The sequence below is a fragment of the Pseudonaja textilis genome, chromosome 8 (genome assembly GCF_049901715.1).
Source record: "Pseudonaja textilis isolate UNSWEBS1 chromosome 8, rPseTex1.2, whole genome shotgun sequence".
Lineage (NCBI taxonomy): Eukaryota > Metazoa > Chordata > Lepidosauria > Squamata > Elapidae > Pseudonaja > Pseudonaja textilis.
In genome coordinates this window covers 42,866,703-42,882,170 of record NC_141997.1, presented here as the reverse complement: position 1 = coordinate 42,882,170, position 15,468 = coordinate 42,866,703, and the positions used below count along the sequence as shown (strand labels likewise).

The following is a 15,468-nucleotide window of genomic DNA, read 5'->3' as shown; positions in this document are numbered from 1 at the left end:
TGACCAGGAGTGGGATTCTACTGGTTTGGACTGGTTCCGGTGAACCCATAGTTCTGGTGATCCTTTGGCCCTGCCCATCTGCCCCTGCCCTTTTCCTGTGCTTTATTTCCTTGGTTTTGAGCAGAGCTGATTCGCACAGCAGAGCAGTTTGCCACACATCAGCTGTTTTACTCACTGGAGCTGCAGCAGAAGGTAAGTATTATAGCTAAAAATGATCTTTTCTAAATGCTGGATGTGTGTTCATGCACGCAAAGCATGCACTCACCGAACCAGTTGTTATACAGGTTGAATCATACCACTGAATGTGATCTTCTGAATAGGCATTGTCCCAATGTTCAGGGCCAGCCTCACCCAACTCAGACTTTTAGTCTACAAAACCAAATGCTAACACAAAGTGAGGAGGGACGTGTGTAGCAGGAAAGACAAAAAGCCTACAGATAAACAAATGGAGGTAACATCAGGAGATCGGTAGCTATTATAAGGAGGTAAGAGGGCTTTTATTTATTCAAGACCACAAGCTAAAGTGAGGAGGAGATCCTGGTGAGACTCTTGCCTGAAGCTCAACCTTTGCTGGGAGCTTGGTAGCAATTACAAAAATGGACAACTACACCAAAATAGAGAACTTGTTGCTAAATTTTTTGAAGCCCACCCCTGGAATTATGCCATTGACTCATGGGAAAATACTGTGGGATTATTTTACTTCTTTTAATGCATTTACTGAAAATAATGCATTTCATTTTAAAATATTTTTAAAGTCTAATTTAATGCTTGGCCTTTTCTAATCTTGGTTTTTAACACAACCCTTAAAGGCTGGTGTGGGAATGGTAAGTTTGTTCCATGCAAACATACAAAATGAGGACATCTTACCTGCAAGTAGAAACTGAAAGTATATTAAATTAAAACGGCAATGATGGTTATACATGTGGATTTGCTCTATGTTTTGAACATCAGTTCTTTGTGTTAGTTTCCTTAATTTATTTTTGTTTTGTGGTTTTTTTTCAAAAAGAAAAAAAAACCTTCCAAGCAGTAAAGGTATCCCTACAATCACAAATGATTTATCTGTGCAGAATCAGATTGATGGTTTTATCATCCAAGTTTATGTTCTCCTTATAATGACTAAAGCAATTTTTTTTTTGTCCTGAAAGGGCCAATCTACACCCTGTTTCTCTGAGCCCTAAAATGTGAATTTGTTTCCCATTTGCTCCTTATTAATTTATGGCATTCAAATTATGGATAGATCACAGAATTCACATCAAGCTACCAATTATAACTGAGGACAAAATGAAAAGGCTGAAAGATCCAAGTCATTTGGACACCAATGTTTTATTTAATTAGCAAATTAGTCTGGATGGAGAAAGACAAGCCAAAAAAGGACTTCACATTAGCCAAAGTTTTATTCCTGATCCAGTTGAAAATACCCTTGAAATCAGATTCTTCCCCCCACAAGTAGCAGTGGAAATCAACATCATTTTGGTACCTTAATAAGAAAGTTCAAGCATGCTTAGGATATAATACAGCCAAGAGTTACACCCATTTATGATCCCAGGCATTGAGTGACCACAAAGATGATTTCTGCCTCTCATTCGTATACAAAGCAGAATTTTACAAAGGCAACATGACTCATTGATATTTTTTTTTTTCATACATGCAAAGCAGATGCTCTGCTGGCAGGGCACATCATTATGGCAAGACGTCTGGGCTTCCCTCCTCTTGTATATGAATGTTTCATTCCTTACAGCCAAAATAGATATCATACAACAGCCTTATGCAATAACTCCCCATAGTTTCTTTTAATGTTTGAATTAAAGATCAGATATAAAAAGCTATCAACTCAATCTGAAGAGAGATGGGCTTCTAAAAACCTTTCTTACGTGCTAATTCTTGCCACTTTGAGACTCTTTCTTGCTTTCAATCTGTCCACATTTTGCCATTGATTGAGAAAGCCATTTGGAAGTGAGTATCTTACAGCATGTGCCTAAACGTTCTTTTTCCAAATAAACAAGCCAATTTCTCTGAGTGACACTCATTTTTTTAAAAAAAAAAAAAAAAAAGCAAGAGGGCTGGTTCTCCCATTCAAAAATTGGGTTAGCCCGTTAAGTTAGGTTCAATCATCTGCAGCAGTGATCGGAGAGTAATTCAAGTTAAACTGAATTACAGCACAGCAAAGATGGCTTCACAAAAGGCATTAGAACACCCATATCTCTCTTACTGCACACCGAGGTCCCAATGAGTCTCTGCCTTGTGATTGCTCAATGATATCTCTTAGAGGATACAACGGTGGACAAAACTGCCATTTTCCATCTTCTACATAATCTCACATGCAGGAGAAGTTAAAAAGCTTTGAAAGAAAGAAGGCTTCACATGCTTGAGTAAGGTAAATTTGAGGTCGTATTCCTTTGGCTCTCCTTTATGGCATCAAACCCCAATTGTCTGAAGGTTCAACTCTTCTCTCTGAAGCATGTTTGCTCTGCAACACTCAACAGAAACACAATTCCGTCCAAGCCATCTGTTCGCTTAGTTGGAAGGACCAGTCATTGATTAGGAAAACAATCATGGTTTAATGTTGAATCATTTTTCAATGACGGAAAAGAACTGTGCCTTTGTACTTTATTACAGCAGGAAACAAAACTAGAATGTTGTCCCGTCTCATTATTGTCTGTGTCAGTAGCAAAGTGCTAAAATGTTTGAAGATAAGGCCTTAAGCGAAGAAAGAATGCAAATAAATAAAATACAACTTTTAAAGAAAATGCTATGTTTTACAAAGTGACGGTGTGCTGTGATGGAGTTAAAATATCTAGTGCTATGAAAACCATCAATTTCTTAAGAAAATTTGGTCTTTTGCTTGGTTCCTTTTAAATAGCCAATAGATCAGTAATTTAATTTCTTCCTTTTCACATAGACAGATTGGCTACTAAAACAGATTTTCCCCCTTGTTAAACCATAAAGCAGTATCTAGTAATAGGAAAGGACATTGAATCCTCATTTTGTTCTCTTCATTTTAATGTCGGTGAGTTGTGATCAACAGAAGGCTGAGGGTATCTATTGACCTTGTTGCTTGACAAAATTTTCTTTCTTGTTTGGCAGAAAAATCCTGCTTAGAAGTCAATAAAATCCATTACAGATAGTGTCATGGTTGCTTTATGACTACGACGCAGGCTCCAGCTCTTCCAATATTTAGAGATGCCATCTGCACAGAAGAAATAAATATTAAGTTTAGGTTCCAAAGTGAAGATGAAATGCTAATAGTTTGTGGTACTGTGTGTACTTCTGAGAAGTTTAAATTAACAGTTCATAATTCATGAACTTGGTAAAGTTGATAAAATATTAGCAAAATCCATAAACAGTAGTCAAATTCGTGATATCCAGAATTTCCAAATAGATATTAAATCATGACAAGCTATTTAAACCAAACTTCCTTCCTTCTTCCTTCCTTCCTCCTCCCTCCCTATCTCCTTTCCTTTCCTTTCCCTTTCCTCCCGTCCTTCCCACTTTGATTTCAATGCCACCTTTTCTAATGTCTACAAAGTAGTATTGTTCTAGAACACCACTGTGTATTCACAATTAAGATACAAACATAAAAAAATGTAACCTCAGTATAGTGACAAAGCGTTTAAAATGAGTGCTGCTTGCAATCTATTATGTCTCTGTATTTATTCAAATTAATTTTTATTCTAAGGATATAGACCTAAAGAGCAAAAGTCTTGTTTAGGAATGTTCTTTAAAAAGAACATAGATAGTATTTGATTTCAGATCATGTGGTCATACCTGTTTATGTACAATCCGATGTGATAATTACTAGTATAATAAAGAAATTTGCATTTTATCTGAAGAGAGCCATAGGAGGCGTACAACATTAAGAAGGAACTCTTGATATATCATGTTGGTCTAGGACCAAGCTAGAGAATACACAGTGGGAAATAGAGCTTTATCAACTGGGTTTTTTTTTTCTATAAAACTAGACAGGAGTTGGAATTTTAAATAAGAGAGAGGAAGAAAGACACCATTTTACCCGACAAGTTAAATTCAGACTAAAAAGATCAACACAAGTATTCCAACAAAAGACCTGATAACAATAGTAGTGTTCAACGATTGAGAAGTTCAACGACTAACCCGTTATTGCATAAAATGGTAATCTTAATCATCTAAGAACACAACATTGGCTTTTCTTTAATAAGACCTTGAGACCTTGTAGAGTAAATCATCGTTATAATTCAGAGGCGGTATTCAGCAGGTTCTGACCAGTTCTAGAGAATCAGTAGCAGAAATTTTGAGTAGTTCAGAGAACTGGCAAACACCACCTCTGACTGGCCCTGGCCCCATCTATTCTCTGCCTCCCGAGTCCCAGCAGATCGGCTGGGTCTTCTTTTGTTGCCCTGCACAGGAGAAATGGAGCTGGAAAGCAGGCTAGTGGGGTGGGGTGGGGTGGGAATGGAGATTTTGCAGTAACCTTTCCCTGCCATGCCTACCAAGCCACGCTCACCAAGCCACAGCCAAAGAACTGGTAGTAAAAATGTTTGATTCCCACCACTGCTAAAATTGCAGTGCTACGAAGCCTCAGCTATCCACCAATCCTTCCAAAGCTTGCTATCAATGGCATGCAAAGCACACAATGAGGGATACCTGTGTCCATTCGTTGGTCTGTGGATCATAGGATTCCATCGTATTTAGGTACGTCTGGCCATCATAGCCACCCACTGCATATAACTTATCGCCAAGGACGCAAACGCCAACAGCATCCCGAGGCATGCTCAATGGGGCCACCATTGTCCAGGTATCAGTTTTGGGGTCATACCTACACAACGAAAGACAAAGTATAACAGATGAGAACATATTTAGGAATCAAGATGACTTTTAACATTATATATCTTTCTGTCCTAGAAGTCCAATAGATTTGGTGAAAAGAAGGACCAGGGTGATATGATAGCACTGTTTCAATGTCTCAGGGGCTGCCACAAAGAAGAGGGAGTCAAGCTATTCTCCAAAGCCCCTAAAGGCAAGACAAGAAGCAATAGATGGAAACCAATCAAGGAGAGAAGCAACCTAAAACTATGGAGAAACTTCCTGACAGTTAGAACAATTAATCAGTGGAACAACTTGCCTCCAGAAGTTGTAAATACTCCAAACTTTTTAACAAGAGATTGGATAACTCTTTGTCTGAAGTGGTATAAGGTTTCCTGCCTAAGTAAGGGGTTGGACTAGAAGATCTCCAAGGTCCCTTCCAACTCTGTTATTCTATTCTATTTCTTGGTGACATATTTCCAAAATTAGTCTGTTTAGCCATAGAAGGTAAACACCATCATCTAATTATTTTCTTCACTAAAATACTGATATTGCCTTCAGATAATTCTTTTCATTCATTCAGGTGCTTAGTAATGTGATTTTCTATTTTCTTCACAGACCAAGCTGAACTATGCTTTAAGTATTCAGATACCTTGCAATGTGAAGTACAAACATATATTTGAGCATTAATGCTATAGAGATGTTATGCATAATGTGTGTATGCCTTGACTGTTTGGTTGGTTTCTTGGTCCATTCTGAACAATATGATTAGAATATAAGGCAATAGTTATAGTGTAACTATTTCAGTTTTCCATTAGGTAAATTTTATAATGATTGGAGTTGGATTTAATTTTATTTTGTAAAGCCAAGTAAAACATCCCTTCATTTTCAACTGTGATATCTTAAGAGAATATTGAACAGTGTTATCAGTAGTACTGTTACAAAACTGTCAATATATTTCAATTCAAAATACATATTTTTCTTACACTTTGCAGCAATTGTTTCACTCCGGCTGACGTTAAAAGACTTTAGGCAATGGAAGGCTGTAAAGCTTTTCTTCCTACCTTCAGTTCAGCACTAGCAAACTGATTTCTTTTTGTATGCAAAATCTTTATGGCATCTCCTGTTTCACCTTGGGGCACATCACGTTTTTATAAAGATTAAGCATGCGGCCATTTTTTTTTTAAGGAGATGAAATAAAAATGTAAAATGAAGGCAGTTTTTCAGTCTGCATGCTCATTTCTTTCTAGGTCTGTCTGGGGTAGTTTTAAGTATTCTATTACTCCCCTGCTACTCCTTTAGAAAACAAAAACAAAGAAAAACTAAATACAATTTCTATTCATTACAGCTGTGTTTTGTTTTCTGTGCGATGATGGGCATTCATCCAGATTCTTTGAGTAAAAAAGAGACAATTATTCAGTGAATACTATACTGAAATTTTATTGTCCTAAAGCCTGTAAAATAAAGCTTATGCTTGCTAGGTATGATTGTAAAATAAAACAAATTTATCCATGCAAATCCATCATCCACAGAACCACAACTGTCTGGAATCCATGATCTTTCCAGAGGTTTGAAGATAATAGGACTTATGTAGAGTCATGAAAAAGCTGATTAAGGTGGAATCTATTTAGTACTTTGTAGGGTGGTAACTTCAAGGATTGATTGGAAAGCCAGAAAAATATCCCAGATGGAGACAATGCAAGTTACTTTGTTGTCCCTGCCCAAGGACATACCCATATAATCAAGAATTCAGTTCAAGGGAGATTATAACATTGTTAAAATTTTAAATTTGGAATATAAGACAACAAAGACAGAGAGAAGAAGCGAGTTAAAGAGAGAGAATGAGAGAAGAAGCACAACTTTTATCATTTAATCTTGAACTCCCAAAGTGAATTGAAAATATATTTCTGTATCTCCAAAACCACAGCATTTTTTTGGGTGATAACAACATTTCAAGTCAATGGATTGGTTTGCCTTCAGATCCACTGAAAGTAAACTGATAGAAGATCGATACCTCTCAACATAATCCAAGAGTCTGGAGCAATGGTTCGAGGCTGGGGCATCATGGCCTCCGACAGCATAAAGAAAACCATCACAGGTGGCCACTCCAACCCCTCCTCTTCTTTTGCACATTGGAGCACACATGTTCCACTTATTGGTGTGAGGATCATAATACTCCATAGAACTCAAGCAAGAACTTCCGTCTCGGCCACCAACTGAGTATAACCTAAAATAAATAGCACAGCATTGTTAAGCATCAAAAATATCTTAGTCTTAAGGTTTCTCCTATATTACCCTGATTGTATTCTGATCTGTATTCTGGAAAGGACAGTGTTCAGACAGTCTTGAATATATTTTGGATACTGAAGCACTTAATCTGCTGACTTATTCTACAGAATGTACCTAGTCTCGGTTTTATACTCAATCTATATAGTCACTCATTGTGCATGTGAGTATACACACACAAACTTATATACATATATATTTAAATTGTATCTCATATATTCATAACTTCATGTTGTAAATGATGAGGCATGTGTTGCATATATCATTAAAAATGTTGACCTTTTTTATTCTCCTTCAATTTTATTTCAAGTCATCAAAATACTTTATTGTGGTTCTCCTAGGTGACACTAGGGTCTTTGTGATTATTTTACTTATAATGAGTTTGTGAATGTTTCCGGTGGAGGGTATTTGCTCTTCTTCAGTCAAATCGAAAGGAAGATATGTTGCGGCACACTCTCTAACGGGGCTTTTTTTTCAAATCAAGATCAGGTTAAAGCCCAGGAGGATTGAAGGATGGTGGTAAGATATTTACAGGAGAGAATTGTAACCACACCATCTATTAACTTACAAAAATACAATAAGTTAAAAACAATGGTTAAGGTTGCAGATCTGTAATTGGCTTAATCCTCCTTGACAAAATTGATTTCTCTAAGAAAAAAAAATACCCTTGACTTAGTCTCTGGTAGATTCTTGCCTGATGTTTTGATAAGATCAAGGTCTGAAAGTATTTAAAAAAGGTGAAGGAACTTGTCCAGGATTTACACTGACAGAGGACAGGAGCAAAATTTCCCCTGTGCTATTACTTTAGCCTTTGAAACTGACCTTTTTCTTTTTCCAAGTCGTACTATAACATATTCACTATTCATCACAAATGGGTATTTAGAGTAATCTAGCTAATCTTGATGTTCTACCAACAACAGTGGTAGAAAATCTGGCACTAAGAATTAGCCCATCCCTCCGTATGTCTAAGCCTAGCAAAGAAATATTTGGAAATTTAGAAAATATGAACTAAAAAGGTCACAAAATATTATCCAGTCATGACAAATTTTTAAAAAGGCAACAGCTAAAACATAATATAATATTCCCATGCTACAGAGCAATTTTTATGCTTAAAACATAATATTATATTATAATTAGTGGTGAGGGCATCGATGGGTAACCAGAATTGTACAGACAGTGCAGCAAAATTTCGCTATATTTGAAGAAATTGTATCACACTGATCTGACAGCAACAGCTGTATGTAAAAGAAATCAGAATTTCCTGGATATTTTATCAGGTAAGAGTCATAAAATTAGTTTGTGAATCCTGATAGAAGAAACAATATAAGAGGACCCGAGCTGGGTTTTCAGTGGCCCCTTTTCTACAGAGATAACAATCTCATTCATTTTATATATTGACTCTCTAGAAGTGCGATAGGAAATTTAATTACTTGTTTTATATTGTTGTTTATGTAGGAAATATTATGGTAAATAAATTAATCTGATATACACCAAGCACAGAAAAAAAAATCTAAATAATATCTATGGTACTTCCTGATATATGAGATATGTCAGGGTAAGAAAGTGGAATGCTTTCATTTACAATGCATTTATTTATATAAGTTAATTTATTATATATTGTAACTTCTCAGTCTCTTAGAATGCTAAAATAATTGATATATTTCAAGTACCCAGAAACATCATGTTCACCTCTGCAGAGTTAGACCTAATGCAAGCATACTCACACCACAAGTATTGTGTCACCAAAAGAGACCTAATGAAAAATGCATCTGTTTTATATAATATAACTACTGAAGCATGGCATTCTATACGCAACTAACAAGTTATATTTTATTTGCTGGCCACAAATTGTGCAAACCAGTGTTTCAATATATTGATAGAAGTAGATATATAAGCTGATTTATGTGGGATTTGTCTAAGAGATACATGAACTATCATCCAGAACTAAGAGAAGAAAACAATAGTACAATGGAGTTATACGGAGCTATTAGATGTGATTCAGTTCTTTCTGAGCATCTATGTACTTTATCAGGATAATGACAATTAGCAAGAGGTGTAAATTATTACTGTAAGTGATGGCTACATTTGCTTTCGCACCAATGGGCTCTTACAAACGTGCACTTCGAAATAAGTATTTCTCTATCTAAAAAGCTTTACTTTATAAACAGAGCCAATTCGGTCCAATGCAGGTGTGGGCTGCTGGGTGTTCACTGGGGTTTGGGAGAGATTCTAGCTCAGGTTCTGTGCAGTTTGGAGAACCCCCAATTCCTACTCCTGGATGGCCCTGCCTGCCCATCCCTCCCCTCCCCTCCCAGGAGTCTCCATGTGGCCTGTTTTGGATGCAGGTAAGTGCAGGGTGCATGGATGCTCAGGGAGGGTGAAAAACAGGCCTTCTGGAAGTTTGGGAAGGCTGGAAATGGGCCTGTTTCCAACTTCCAGAGAGCCTCCAGAGCTAGGGGAGGCCATTTTCACCCTCCTGGAGGCTCAAGGAAAACCTCCGGAGCCCGGGGAGGGCAACCCTCCCACACCATGGTACAGGAGGCTGACTAGGCCACACCCACCATGACCATACCCACCCACAATCGGGCAGAGGACCCATTGCTAAGATTTTTGAAGCTTACCCCTGATCTAATGGTTAAGGCACCGGGCTAGAAACTGGGAGACTCGGAGTTCTAGTCCCACCTTAGCATGAAAGCCAGCTGGGTGTCCTTGGGCCAATCTCAGCCCAGCTCATTTCACAGGATGTTGTTGTGGGGAAAACAAGAGAATGAAGGGAGTACTAGATAGGTTTGCCATCTTGGGTTGTTTATAAAAATAAAATATAATAAAGGCAGAATATAAATAAAGCAACAAATAAATAAGTAATCAGAGGGAGAGAGGAATATCAGCACGATGTATAAAATGATAGTTAATGCAAAGGATCAAAAGATCAACTCTTTGCCTTCGGTTCTGGAAACTGTCACTTTGCAGGAGAAAGCAAAGCAACTAGAGATAGATGCAATGAAGTATTTTTTTTTATTGCTCCATATTAACTACAGTGATGATGGGCTCCTTGCCAAAAATAAAAAATAAAAATCCCCCCAAAATGCCCCAACAAAGCTAAGTTACAATTTCTACAAGTACAGCTTGTTTTTGCTACATCGGAATGAGGAAGAAAATATTTTAAATCATTGTATGACCTTCAAACCTGAATGGCTTTGACAAAACATTGGGGGTGACCTCGCAAGACCCTCCCGCATATGATCTGTAGGATTTTTTCCTGCGAGAGGCTAAAAATCAGTTCTATAAACAATAGCAGTTATTTGGGTCATATATTTCCTCCTTTTACAGCCTTCAGTTCCCAAGCAAAAGGAAGACAAAGGTCTGTTTTTTCTTTCCTGAATCTACTCCAAGGTTGCGTATATGCAATTTTACTACAGTCCTCCTTTCACCAAAATATAAACCATCTCTAAGCAGGGAATAACATTCTGGCTACAACAAATGAAGCATCAGCAAATAAAGTCTCCACCTTGCAAAGGTTCCTTCAGCAAAATTCTGGTCTTATTGCACAACCTATTGGACTACAGCCAATAAATTAAAAGATGCTTGCTCCTGAGGAGGAAAGCTATGGAAAATCTAGACAGCATACTAAAAACAGAGACATCACCCTGCCAACGAAAGTGTGTATAGTCAAGGCTATAGTTTTCCCAGTTGATTGCATGGCTATGAAAGTTGGACCATAAGGAAGGCTAAGTGCCAAAGAATTGAGGCCTTTGAACTATGGTGCTGGAGAAGAGTCCTGCAAGTCCCTTGGACGGCAAGGTGATCAAACTGGTCAGTCCTAGAGGAGATCAACCCTGACTGCTCTTTAGAAGGCCAGATCCTGAAGATGAAACTCAAATACTTTTTCCACTGAGTGAGAAGGAAGGAATCACCAGAGAAGAGCCTAATGCTGGGAAAGATTGAGGGCAATAGAAGAATGGGACAACAAAGAATGAGGTGGCTGGATGGAGTCACTGAAGCAATAGGCATAAACTTAAATGGACTCCAGAAGATGGTAGAGGACAGGAAGGCTTGGAGGAACGTTGTCCATGGGGTTGCTATGGGTCAGACATGACTACACAACTAACAACAATGAAATTGTTGTAATAACTGTGCAATGAGCATACCAAAAGGTAAACTTACTCAATGAATTATTTCCTTACCTCACTCTGATAGTACTTAATGGTGGCATTTTTGCCCATCTCATTTCTCGAGATATAACTAACAGGACATTGTATTGCACAGGGCTTGGGATTTCATTATATCCTTACCATACCAGCCATTAGGGGGAAAAAAATAGTACCCACTATGTTCCTTCAGGAATTATTAATCAACAGTTTTCTTCAGAAACTCTGAGCAGTTTTCTGGAAACTGCAGGAGCCTTTGAATTAATTTTCATCAGATTTTTTTTTCTTCATTAATCCATTGAAATAGTTGAACAGATCTATAATGTGGCGACACATATCCATAATGAATTTCAGGACTTATCCTTGCTTCTCAAAAAAATCTGAGTTGGACAAATAAAAGCTTTTACCTACTTTAATATCCATCTGGTTTAAATTTTTTGAAATTAAGTGCAATTCACTGTAGTGTTCTGAATGTATTCAGTCTTTAATTAATTACTTCTGGGGGGAAAAATGAACCAAACTTGGAATGGCCAAACTGGCACATTCTGGGAGAAAAATGGAACATTGCTCATTCATTCATCTCATTTTATAAACAATTAACCACAGTGACACCTTGACAAGATGAAAGGACACAACAGACGGAGACATGTTGACTTAGAATTTAATTCCATTGAAAATAATGTGACTTATTTCCTGAAACCTAGAATGACTACAACTAAGCTAATAAAAGACTTCATACTGATGGATAAAGGGAATATGAAAGATTAAAGATATTTCTCATTCTATAAAATAAACAATTCCCCCAAAACAGTGTTTAAACCAAACAAAAAACAGATTTCTAATTATTCTATTTTTGTTGTTGTTATGTAAGAAGTTCTATTTGCAATGATTTGCAAGTTTTACTTCTACACAGAATGTTCTTATTTAGACCCTTCCTTCCTTCCTTTCCCCCTTCCCTCCTTCTTCCTTCCTCCCTCTTTCTTTCTTTCTTTCTTTCTTTCTTTCTTTCTTTCTTTCTTTCTTTCTTTCTTTCTTCCTTCCTTCCTTCCTTCCTTCCTTCCTTCCTTCCTTCCTTTCTTCTTTTGTTATTCTGAATAGAATTTAAAGTTCCTACATACACACATCTGTGCTCATGTACTGATAGTCAATAAAGCTTTTCAGGAGCTTTACTATTATGAGAAAAGGTGTCGAAAGATCAGGCTCACATACTGAATTATGAATGAAGTCCAGATGACTCAGTAGGAAATAAATGTCAACTCAAGTTTCAGCACGTTATGTATTTAAACTTCACATTTAAAGAAAAAGGCAAAAGTCTTCAGGAAGCTAAATTCATCCAGGAACAATGAATGAAGGCCATGTGTGCTTATAAATATATCCAGTAGCTGGTTGTCTTAAACTTAGTACAGTTAAAAAATCTACAGCAATTTCTGCTTATGATTTTTTGATCACAAGGTAACCAAATGTGGCTGTATGTAATGTCTGACAAAAAAACTGAAATGGGAGGAGTTCAAACAATAAAATAATAATAAAGTAAAATAAAATATTAAAACTCTTGTTTTCAGGTGCAAAGACTCCAGAAGGGAAAAAAATGGAACTACATATATACAGATCTTACTCCTTCCTAGTGAAACATCTCTTCCTAGAGAACACCAAGGATGCCATAACTGGAACATTTCCATCACATCAACTTCCCCTTTAGGATTTTGGTGGAAATGATATCAAGATGAAGAGTCTATCATGCACAGGTGGCCAGCAACAACTTGTAAAACAATTCTGTAGAGCTATGCCAACAGGATCAATGCTTCAGGGCTTTGAGGAAGAGGCTTTCTTTAGACCACTGTGCCTTGAAATGCACCCAAAATGCAATCACAGGACCATGATGTGTGTGTGTGTTGTGTGTGTGTGTGTGAGAGAGAGAGAGATAACTTTGAGGATTTTTTGACTCTGTAACTGGGCATTCGGCTTTGCTCGGGTATTTTCCCACGTCATAGTAGCTGTGCTTTTAAAGTTGTAGCGACTTTTCAGCAGAATCTCATCTGCCATCATCAGGCTTCTACAGAATCAGATTCTACAGAAGCCTGATGATGGCAGATGAGATTCTGACAAACGCTGCTACAACTTTAAAAGCACAACTACATGACATGGGAAAAACTCCGAACAAATGAATGACATATATATATATGTGTATATATATATATATATATATATATATATATATATATATATATATATATATATATATATATTTTCTGAGGTTCTCGGGTATTTGTATGTGGATCTTTGGTTGTTCGGGTTTTCTCCCAGCGTAAGATTCAAAGTATCTAGGCAACGTTTCGATGAAGTCTCATTCATCATCTTCAGGCTTCTGTCTCCGGCTCTGTGCTTCTCAGAGTAATGGAGATTGCAGCTGCTTCCTCCTTTTAACTGCCAGTGGGGTGGGACTTGATTGGGTGGGGGCTTGGCTGTGTTCTGATTGGGTGGGGTGTGTTCTCATTGGTAGGGGGTTTGGCTGTGTTCTGATTGGTTGGGGTTAGCCGTGTTCTGATTGGTTGGAGGCGTGTTCTGTTCAGGTGGGGGCTTGGTTGTGCTCAGGTTAGTCTTAGTTACTGGGGGATTTGAGCTGGTGAGCTGTGATCTTGCTGTTTGGCTTCGAGTTCGTGGTCGTGCTGCATCTTCATAGTGGGTGTCGGTTTGCTTCATGTATGGCTCGGAGGGGTTTGAAGTGGGTAGTGATGCAGCTGCAGTGCAGCTTCTGGTCCATGGTCGTGTCTCATCTTCTGAGTGGGTGTGAGTCTGTTTTCTACATGGAAGTGTGGTGGTGGCATCTTGTGTGGCTCTCATGGGTGTGGGTCTGGTGTCTTTCTTCATGTTAGGTACTCGTCTGTTCATGAGAGCGGGTTTCCAAATGGCTGGAAGGCGGGAGGTGTCATCTCGTTTGTTCATGCTGTGTGGGCGTTTTTCTATCTCTATGGCTTCTCTGATTATTCTGCTGTTGAAGTGTTCGGTTTTGGCGATGGTTCTGGTATTTTTAAAATCAATTTCATGTCCTGTGGCTTTGAGGTGTTGGACCAGGGAAGAGGTCGTTTCTTCTTTTTTGATTGAGTTCTTATGTTCTTCAATGCGTGCACTTATTCTTCTGTTAGTTTGTCCAATGTATGTGGTAGGGCAGGCAGTGCAGGGGATTTCGTATACTCCTTGGTTTTCTAATTCGATTTTGTCTTTGGGGTATAAAAATATCCACCATCCTAAGAAACAGACGATTACCTAACATGAAGAAGGACACCAGACCCACACCCATGAGAGCCACACAAGATGCCACCACCACACTTCCATGTAGAAAACAGACTCACACCCACTCAGAAGATGAGACACGACCATGGACCAGAAGCTGCACTGCAGCTGCATCACTACCCACTTCAAACCCCTCCGAGCCATACATGAAGCAAACCGACACCCACTATGAAGATGCAGCACGACCACGAACTCAAAGCCAAACAGCAAGATCACAGCTCACCAGCTCAAATCCCCCAGCAACTAAGACTAACCTGAGCACAACCAAGCCCCCACCTGAACAGAACACGCCTCCAACCAATCAGAACACGGCTAACCCCCCAACCAATCAGAACACAGCCAAACCCCTACCAATGAGAACACACCCCACCCAATCAGAACACAGCCAAGCCCCCACCCAATCAAGTCCCACCCCCACTGGCAGTTAAAAGGAGGAAGCAGCTGCAATCTCACATTACTCTGAGAAGCACAGAGCCGGAGACAGAAGCCTGAAGATGATGAATGAGACTTCATCGAAACGCTGCCTAGATACTTCGAATCTACGCGAGAAAAACCCGAACAACCAAAGATCCATATATATATATATATATACACATACATACATACATACATACATACACATACACACACACACACACACACACACACGGGAAAATACCCGAACAAAGCTGAATGCCATACACACACACACACACACACACACGTGTGTGTGTGTGTGTGTGTGTGTATTAACAGAGAGAGAGGGAGAGAGAAGGAGAGAGAGAGAGAGAGAAAGAAAGAAAGAAAGAAAGAAAGAAAGAAAGAAAGAAAGAAAGAAAGAAAGAAAGAAAGAAAGAAAGAAAGAAAGAGAAAGCAAGAAAGAAAGAAAGAATAATCTACATCTCAGTGAATTATTGAAGATGTATCTTGTTATTTTGCTAAGTAGATGCATGGCTATCAAATCATGGAAAAACAGGAAAATATA

The 15,468-nt window shown here is 38.3% G+C and overlaps 1 protein-coding gene across 2 annotated transcripts in view; it reads right to left on the bottom strand.

Moving 5' to 3' along the window:
* Nucleotides 1-1,304: 1,304 nt before the first annotated feature.
* KLHL1 (kelch like family member 1) overlaps nucleotides 1,305-15,468 on the bottom strand; it is a 122,473-nt gene continuing 108,309 nt past the window's right edge. For both annotated transcript variants that reach the window (XM_087938034.1, XM_026705382.2), the window contains exons 9-11: nucleotides 6,794-7,006; nucleotides 4,621-4,792; nucleotides 1,305-3,187 (exon numbers count right to left, since the gene is read on the bottom strand). In XM_087938034.1, the coding sequence (XP_087794160.1) occupies nucleotides 3,128-3,187; nucleotides 4,621-4,792; nucleotides 6,794-7,006 (445 nt within the window). In that variant the 3' untranslated portion in view covers nucleotides 1,305-3,127. The remainder of the gene's footprint in view (nucleotides 3,188-4,620; nucleotides 4,793-6,793; nucleotides 7,007-15,468) is intronic.